Below are 9410 nucleotides of genomic sequence, written 5' to 3'. Positions count from 1 at the left end.
TGCACCCACTCTTTATTGCTGTTGGGCCACGTGCCGGTTCCTGCCCGGCCCAGGGAGAGGAGGTCCTGACGAGCTCCCCACTCTCGGCGGCCAGCGAGTGAGGCTGAGCAGAGCCCGGAGGCCCGCACCCGTCCCAAGGAGCAGTCAAGGGCACGGAGCCCTTGCGGAGGGTGTGGGGCGCAGGCGGGGCGGCGCACATGGCCCCGTGCGCAGCCCTAGCCTTTCGAGTCACTGGCCGTGGGCTCCTGGCAGAACTCATCCATGAACTCGAGGAAGCGGCCGAACTTCTTAGGCTGGCCCTCGCTCAGTGCCGGGCGGACCTGGGGTGGTGCCGTGGCCCCGAACACCGACCACAGTGAGCAGCGCACCAGCCGCCGGTACCGCGCACGAAACTCCTTCAGCAGCCTTTTGGCCTCCAGGTACTGCTTCTGGTTCACCAGCCGCCGCTCTGGCCGCTGGCACAGGACAGCTCCTGCAGGGAGACAAGCCGCGAGGGCCCCCAAGGTCACCCTGGGTCCCACCTATCCCAAAGCGGCGGGGACTGGGTCCGGAGCCCCCCAGAAAGTGGGAGGGGTGGGAAGAGGATGTTGAGGGCCTGAAAATGGTCTCTCCAGTTTGGGCACTAGAAAGCCAGAGGTATCCCCTTCTGATTCTGTCTCAAGCCATTGGTAACATGCTGTGTGACTTTAGGCAACTCTCTGCCTCACTCAGGCCTCAGTTTCTCCATCTGCACACAGGAAGGTCTGGGGCAGATGCTCTCTAAGGGCCCTTCCTGCTCCAACACAAGCCCTTTGCCTATACCAGCAGGTGAGTAAACTTCTAGATCTTGGATCCTGGCAGCTGAGGACTGGGGGTCAGAGCCGTACCTAGTGGTGCCTCAGTAATGTTCCAGGGGTCCCGCATGCGAATGAGGATGTCATCCAGCAGCTGGGCTCGAGTCTTCCGGGGGGGTGGAATAGGGATCCTCTGGGTCTGGCGGGAGGTAGGAGAGCACAGTGTTATCCCAGTCTTCTCCTCAGACTTTCATGGCCTCACCTCCTCATACAGTCACAGTGACAGGCAGGGGAGAACTTGGGGGCACTAGGGAAAAGCATGGCTCTTTGAAGGTCCCAAGGTGACAGCCACCTCTGTACCCGTGGGGTCCTGAGGGGCAGTTCACATACACAGTGAGGTGGAGGTTTACCCGTTTCTCCTTGGGAACATAGTGTTTCTGAAGAGCGTCCAGCCTGGGCTTGCAGGAGCGGTACACGAGCGGATGTTTCAACATGTGCTGCAAGGCCTGTGCATTCTTCTGGATTCCTAGGGCAAAAAGACAAGGTCAAGGCCCATCCCCCTCCTCCTGGATGCCTCCCCCAATTTCTTCATTCCCCATTTCATAGCAGCCCTAGGTAAAAAGATGAGGGGCTCCAAGAAGAAAACACTGTTCCTATATCCTGCCCTGATCTGTTGTGGTGCCAGAAGTTCCATCATTTGTTCAGTGAATACTTGTTTCCTATGTGCACAGATCCTGATGGAAAAATAGCATAGGAGTGGGGAAAGGGAGTAACCCCAAGTAACCCATTAACCTCAGGGGGTTACACTGCAGAGAATGACACCCAACAGAGCACAGCTGAGCACCACTGCAGATACTGTTAATACAGCAGAGTCTGAAATAAGGGGCCGGAGAAGGCACTGCCTCCCTTGTCTCAAACCACACAGGGAGGATTTTGGGTGTTCGCTTTGGAGATTAACTGGGCTGGGGAGGACCCTGGGAATCTGACCAGTCTGGGTGTTTGTTCGTCACACCCTTCCTGGAGAGACTTCCAACCAAAGCAGTTGGGTCCAGACTGGCTGGAATCTCTGAACAGCTGTGGTTCCCCAAAAGCCAATGAAGGTCCAGGCCAGGGGTCCTGACAAGTAGGGCTCCAAACCAGAACACCCTCAGTGGCCCTTTGACAGACATTCAGACAGAAGATGACACCCTGGCCCGGAAAAGAGGCTTGGCACCCGCCTTGGCTTTGCCCTGACTTGCTCTGGGCCATGGAGAGAGCCCCTTGCCTGGAGCCATTCTCCTCACATACCTTTCGGCTCAGTGAAGGCTGGATCAGGCTTGGCTGTGAGCAGCTCCTCAGAGCCGTGGTACTTTCTGGGGAAGGAGGCAGATGGGAGCTTCTTCTGAGTCCTCTTCACCTCTCTGGGTGCTGTGGGTGGTGGTCTTTGGTCTTTCTCCTTTATCTCTGTATCATCCCTCTGGAAGATGGAGGAAGACAGCCCACTGACCTGTGCCCCAGAAGAAAAAGAAAATGCATTCCCTTAACACTTCTGAGCTCTGTGTGGGTCCCCATGCTGGATCCTGTTATGGGCAAGAACCCAGACTGGGGTGAGAGGAAGCAGACATGAAAATAGACAGTTACCATACACTGTGATAAATGCTGTCACAGGAGAGAGCACAAGGGTTCAGGGTGAGCCCACAGGAAGCCCTAAACAGCCTGGGGGGCCAGGAAGCTCACTGGAGGGGTTGTTGCCTTAGCCTGAGCGAAGTCTTGAAGAACCAGGAGAGCCATTCCCAGGTAGACGGCAAGTGATGAGAAAGGAGGACTGTTGCAGGCAGGGAAGAGCATGGGCAAAGATGCATAGTTAAGACACAGCAAAGTGCATTTGCGGGGAGTAAAATATTGCTGTGGTTGGAGGGTACCGTAAAGAGATAGGCAGCTGGAGCAATAAGCAGGGCCCAGCTCAGTAAGGACCTTTAAATGCCAAGCTGAGGGTGTTTGTTTTGTTTTTGTTTGTATTTTCTTTATCCTCACTGTAATGGCAAGCCATGGAAGAGTTTTAAAAGGGGTCAGTGAACATTGTCTGAATTCACTTTTTTAGCCTTACTGTGATGGTGTTATAAGAAGCATCTTTATGAAACCAGTAGGAATGTAGTTATACCCTTAATTAAAACTTATGTCTGACTAAAGAAGAAATAGAAAATCTGGGTAGACCTATAACAAGTAAAGATATCAAATTAGTAATTTAAAAACTTCCCACAAAGAAAAGCCAAGGATCAGATGGCTTCAGTAGTGAATTCTACCAAACATTTAAAGAATTAACACCAACCCTTCATAAACTCTTCCAAAAAAAAAAATAGAGGAAGAGGGAACACTCATTCTCTGAAGTCAGTATTACCCTGAAACCCAAACTAGGGAAAGACATCACAAGAAAGGAAAACTACAGACCAATATCCCTATGAATATAAACACAGAAATACCCACCAAATACTAGCAAACTGAACCGGCAACATATAAAAAGGATTATATGCCATGTCAAAGTGGGAAATATCCCAGGTATGCAGGGTTGATTTAACATCTGGAAATCAATTAATGTAATATACCATATCAACAGATAAAGGACAAAAACCACATGATTGCAACAGACACAGAAAAAGCACTTGGCAAAATCTAACACCCCTTCATGATAGAAAATACTCAACAAGCTATGAATAGAAAGAAATTTCCTTGACCTGATAAAGGGCATTTATGAAAAACCCACGGTTAATCATACTTAATGATGAAAGACTGAACGTTTGTCTGCTAAGATCAGGAGGAAACAGACAACATTGTATTGGAGGTTATAGCCTGGGCAATTGGGGGATTGTTTTTTTCAATCATGGTGACTCATAATTGACTGTATTGCTTAGGCCGCTAGGAAGCTCGAACTGCATTTTGGCAATAGACCTCTATTATGAGAGTGGCAGTGCATGATGTGCACATTTGAGTGACAGAATTGGCCTTGCACTCATTATTTCCTTTCCTGTGCATATCTTCCTTTTATCCAACTATCTCAATTATTTTTTAATACTTGTTTGTTTATACTCTGTTTTGTTCCAAGAAGGTTCTGATTTAGTTCATAAAGATACTTTTATATTGTACGAATTTGTATGTCACTATAAGTCATGTGTGGAACAAGTACGAGATGAATGGATAGAGAGTTAGGTAATTTATGGGTGGATGTACATCTTGGAAAGATCTGGCAGATTGGAGGGGCAAGACTGGAGGCAGGAAGATCAGGGAGGATAATAATGTTACAATAATAAAGTTCAAGGGGGCCCTACCAACTCCTCCAGCCTAAACTTCCCTTTTCCTACATGTCACCTTTCTACTGTATTTACAATGGATCATTCATGGTTCTGTACGTACCATTTTAATTTCCTTCCTCTGTACCCTGCTTCACGCTGTTCACTCTGCCCAGAATGTCCTTGCTACCCAGCTCTTCACCTTGTTAACTCCTACTCAGCCTGCAAAGCTCAGCTCATTTGAACTGCTTCTAGGAAGCCCTCCTGGTCTAGGACAAAGGCATCCCTCCTTCCTCCAGGCTCCCAGCCCCTGAGTTTTCCTCAGTCTCAGCACTGACTGCACGCATAGTTCCTGTCCATCTCCCCTATTAGACTGAGGACATCTTGAGGGCAGGACCCATGTCTCATCCATCTGTGCTCCCAGGATTCAGATGCAACATCAGAAGTGAGGTGACCTTATGCAGATAGGCAGAGGCAGCAGCAAATCCTTCCAAGAAACTGGTCTGACCAACGCCCCAGCCAAATCGCAGATGTTGTCTGTGCTACAGGACCATGACTTATCCCCATGGGTGTCCCTACCAGTAGCCCTGGATCAGTGGAACTCCCAGAAGGGGCTTGCAGGCTCGGCCAAGGCTGCTGCTTTCTGGTTTCCGGAACTGCCTTGTGCTTAGTTCCAGCTGCCTACAGCAGTCCAGCTGTCTAAGGGTTGGACAGGAACCCATGGGAGCTGGGAACGAGTGGGCAGGGGCAGGTGGGTCCAGGCACCTGGGTCAAGAAGATGGACTCTGTGCTCTTGGTGTCCTCATCTGACGGGTGGTCTGGGCTGAGGCGGCCAGCAGCGTCGCTCTGGCGGGATGTGTCCTCACTATGCACAGTGGAGTCGGAGCAGATGGGAGGCAGTGGCACGAAGGCCCGGTGGGAGAGGGGAAGGCCATCCGGGCCCTCGATGGGCATCTCTCGCTCCACAGAAATAGTCTTGGTGGCGGGCAGCTCTTTAGTCAACTCTGCCTCTGTTTCCAGCATCTCCTTTGAGGAAGCCTTGATTGTGGTCATGGGTGGGTGATGGAGACTCAGAGGCTGCTTTGGCACCTTTGGGACTTGGGTTTTCACCTGTCATGGGAGAAGGGCTGAATTGGCTTGCTTCCTAATCAGAATCTCTCCTCCTGGATATCACCAGCCTAAGGCTAACTGGTATAGTGGTCAAAGCACTGGGTGAGGTCTCATAGGGGGAGGGAGGGGGCAAAACCACACTTATTGGGCATCTACGATGTACCCGGTACATGACATGTAGTTTTATTTACACCTCAAACTACCCAGTGAATAAGTGTCCTCATTTTATAAATAAGGAAACTGGGGCTCAGAGAGGTAAAATGACTTGTCCAAGGTCACAGTTGTTCAGTGGCAGAGGCTCCAGGCCTCATTCTAGATGACTGACCATGTCACTCTGGCCTGCAGCAGCCTCATTCCTCTGATCAAGGTGTCCCACCGTGCCCTTGACTCCCCTCGGGGACTCCTAGGAGGGCCTGGGGGAGGTGGTCCCACGTTCTCTGGAAGGCAGCAGCACCAGGCCCCTTTCAGGGTGCTAGTCCCTGCACCTTATATAAAGACCCCTATATAAGGCAAATCTCTCTCAGGGTTTAGACCCAAGGCAATAACTTCTTTCCCACTGAACTGCTCAGCTTCCTTAGTTAGCAAAAGCCTGTCATCCTTCCCCACTCCTCCTCCTCTGCCTCATCTGCCAGGAGAGAGCTGTGGGCCCAGTCTCCCTCAGCTGGGCTTAGTTCTGCTTCCCCTCCCTAGTTATACAGTGAATTGTTTTTATTCTTTGTCAGAGGTATTTGGTCCACTTATATCTGTACTTTGACAGGCACGCAGTGCAGTGGGAAGATCTCAAGCACAGTCTATCGTTTGAGCTTACAAAATGGGAGAATAGTCCCTGCCTGCCTGTCTCGCAGAGTTCTCCCAAATGAGATGGTGTGCACACATGTACCTAACAAACTAGGGAGTGTGACGGATGACTTTTATGTAATAGGATTTATAGGATTTACAAAATAGGATTTTATAAAATAGGATTCTAAGAAAATATTTCCTTTTTGAAATATGTAAAATCTCAGTGTTTAGACTTGAAGCCTGAGGGACCCAGAGTCTTTTTTTCAGAACTCATGCCTCAGTGTCCAAAACACCAAGTGCCGTCATTTGCCGGCTGGTGGAGAAGGGGCCACATTTATTCCTCCCGCTCACAGGTCTGTGCTGGAGGAGTGCTGGGGACACTCTCTATCCCACCACCACTTTCCTGAGGGAAGACTGGATAATCTGATTGGTCAGAGGCTGAGAGTCATTGGACCCTGTGTCCCAGATGGGCTGGACTGCTGAGCATCAAGGGCAGGCCGTTTGATCTTCCCTTTGTGTTCTCACACACAGAGGCCTCATACAGCGTTTTGGTTACACGTTGGGTGGGTCCAGGCCTGCTCTGGCAGGTTCTCCATTTCCCCCCTGTCTTGTCCATGCCTAGTATGAGGGAGGGCCAGCAACCTTGGTCTGTGTAACTGAGTGAGTAAAAGGCTATACATCCAGCCCATCTCTGGGAGCGCATAGGGGACATGTAGGCATCTCCAACCTGCCTGCAGGCCACACAACACTCTCCAGTCTAGCCTGCATTGGAGGTTAGATGGTGTTTGCCTAGATTCACAAAGCATTGATGTGCTTCTCATTTGGCCAGATACTTGGTGTTTATCCTCTTACTAGTTGGAACTGTAGCGGTGCCCCTGGACCCCAACACTACCTTTTAACAAATAAGTTATTTCACCTCTCTGAGCCTGTTTCCTTGTCTGTGGTGAGGGTTACAGGGTAGCACGTGTGCAAGTTCTCAGCATGGGTGTTCTGTATGTGGGAGAGGGGATTACGTACTTAGCACCCGGCTCACTGACTGTGCCCTTCCCCAGCTGTTTGATGGGAAAGGAAGTAGCAGGATCCTTAGAGGAGGCAACAGACAAGGGGAAAGATGATGGAAACCCTCTGAATTTCTATTTCTGGTTTTACATGCTGCTCTGGTCCTCTGAGGGCTCAAGACAAGAGCTGGGCTGTACAGAAGCAGACTGGGGTGGGGGGTGGGGGGTGGGCAGGGAATAACTGTAATTAACTTTCGGGATCAGCAATGCCCAGTCCAGCTTTTGGCCGTAGGAAGACTAAAGTTCAGGAGGGAGCAGCATTTCACAGAAATTTCTGAAATCCTTCGGATGAAAGAGGGATTTGACTTACTTTACAGCATCCCAGAAGGCAAATCTAAGACCACTAGCTGGGGGAGGTACTGAGGGAGCAGACTGCTGTCAACGGTAGGAAACGCTTCCTAAGATTCAGGCAGGAGATGTGTATTCTAGGCGTGGAGCAGCCATTCACGATTCCCATAGGTGACTGTAACCTGCATTCGTAGGGGTTTTGGGAGTTTATAAAGTATTTTTATATCTGTTGCTTCATCCAGTCCTCTCAGCAGCTCTGAGAGGTTTTAGAGTTGAGAAGCTGAAGCTCAGAGAGTGGAAATCTTGCCCCAGTTCAGGCAGCTAGAAAAATGATGCAGCCAGACTCACACCTGGGTCTTCTGACTGATTTCTCTCCACTTCTCCACAGCGTCTTCTCTGGACCTCAGTTTCTCTGTAAAGTTAGGGGGTCAGACTCAATGCCCTCCCAGGCTCCTCCCTACTCTGACTTTTGGGTCTCTGGCTGGCTGTCTTGTCTCTCCTGGGTATATCTGTATGTAAGAGAGCGAGGGAAGGAGAAGACAGAACTGCTGCTACAAACCTAACGGAGGGATCCCAGATATTGTGGGAGGGAGCAGCTCTGCTGCCAGGTTGGTCTGCAGGCATTAAAATAGGCTCCACTCCCCCTGGGCTTGGGGGGGGTCCTGCCTTTGAAGCCTTACCTTCCGAGAGTCCTTCCGAGGCATCAAAATGTGATGCTTAGCCTTTACCATCTTCCTTCGGATTAAGTGGATTCCCAGCCGCTCCTGGAGGAAGCTTTTTAGCAGTGGAGGGACCCCTGGAGCCATGGTGGGAAAATAAGATTACTATTAGCTAACATTTACTGGGGGCTTCTGTGTGCCAGGCACTGTTCATGTACATGTATAAACTTACTTAATTCTCGCACCAGCTCTAGGAGGTAGGTACCTATATTATGCCCATTTGACAGGTGAGGAAACTGAGGCACAGAGAGGTTAAGGAATTTGCCCAAGGCAATGAAGACAGTGTAGAGTAGAGATTAGAATACCCTAGTGTCACTCCAGGGCCCAGGATTCTAAAATGCCTCCAGCTGCTGCATCTTTGACAGTGGGTTCCAGTACTGACAGAGCATCTACTGCATTCAGCATGCTCTGGGTGGGGAGGGCTCAGCAGTTCGGCCTCCCACTCCTCCCCAACTGGGAAATGGGTAGTGAGGTCACAACAGACCTGTTCCACAAAGCAAAGTGTTGTTATAGAGCCCATGCAGGATCTAGATAATTCTGCACTCCATTCCCAGCGCTGCCTCTTTGTTGCTGTGTGACGCTGGGTAGATTGTGACCCTCTCTGATCCTCAGTTTCATCTACTGTGCACGGGGACAAAAATGCCCGCTTCACAGGTTTGCCGTCAGGGTGAGTTAGTGCAGAGCATGTGCTCAGAGGTCTCTGTTGCTTTCTACAGCCCCCAATGCACTATGAACCTTGTCCACCCACGATGCAGAGCAGAGCAGGGCTCGGCACTGAGGTAGGGATGAGGATGCCCACGTTGCTTCTTGGAGACTGGGTTCAGGGGGCAGGTTTGTGGGTACCATACCTTGTGTATGGGCCACCAGAGGGTTGTTATGAAAGATGAGCTCGCAGAGAGATGGGAAGAGAGCTACCGGCAGAATGGCATCTTCCTTTGCAATCTGTAAGGAATGTGGGAGAGCATCAGATCGACACCGCCCTCACCTCTGCCCAAGTGCTTCAAGGCCCCACAATGCAGGGCTGCATGCTTGCTAGGTCTGGGGCGAGGGTGGGGCTGGAGGAGTGAGGCTGCTAGGGACAGGACTTACTGCTGGGCAGTGTCTTATCCTGCAGTTTCACCTGTTCACACTCAGAATACCTTTGCCCCTCCTGTTCAAAATTCCACCATCACATCACTGTTACACATTTGAAAGGTAAGAATTTTTTTCCCTTCTCCACACTGGATAGGTAGCTTATACCAAATATTAAGGATGCTGGTGACAAAATAATAAGAACAAATACATTTAGCACTTGTCTCCCAAGGAGGCTGGAAATTTGGCAAGGCGTGGACTTTGACTTCAGGATACGTTTTGTCTGACACTTCACCTTCCTCAGTGCAACCTCTACACACCCGGTCAGCCTGTCAACAGCACTGATAG

General features: G+C 50.4%; 1 protein-coding gene across 12 annotated transcripts in view; it reads right to left on the bottom strand.

Moving 5' to 3' along the window:
* The window catches only part of XRRA1 (X-ray radiation resistance associated 1), an 84561-nt gene continuing 75151 nt past the window's right edge, over positions 1–9410 (bottom strand). For 11 of the 12 annotated variants that reach the window (XM_059930814.1, XM_059930817.1, XM_059930813.1 and 8 more), the window contains 7 exons: positions 8840–8933; positions 7953–8068; positions 4802–5146; positions 2061–2259; positions 1184–1299; positions 867–972; positions 1–472 (listed from right to left, as the gene is read on the bottom strand). In XM_059930814.1, coding sequence (XP_059786797.1) covers positions 216–472; positions 867–972; positions 1184–1299; positions 2061–2259; positions 4802–5146; positions 7953–8068; positions 8840–8933 — 1233 coding nt within the window. In that variant the 3' untranslated portion in view covers positions 1–215. The remainder of the gene's footprint in view (positions 473–866; positions 973–1183; positions 1300–2060; positions 2260–4801; positions 5147–7952; positions 8069–8839; positions 8934–9410) is intronic. The other variant, XM_059930812.1, reaches the window with a different exon arrangement.

Source organism: Balaenoptera ricei, chromosome 8 (assembly GCF_028023285.1).
Source record: "Balaenoptera ricei isolate mBalRic1 chromosome 8, mBalRic1.hap2, whole genome shotgun sequence".
In the NCBI taxonomy this organism is placed as follows: domain Eukaryota; kingdom Metazoa; phylum Chordata; class Mammalia; order Artiodactyla; family Balaenopteridae; genus Balaenoptera; species Balaenoptera ricei.
Note: the sequence above shows the minus strand (reverse complement) of the source record. Positions and strands in the feature narration are given on the sequence as shown.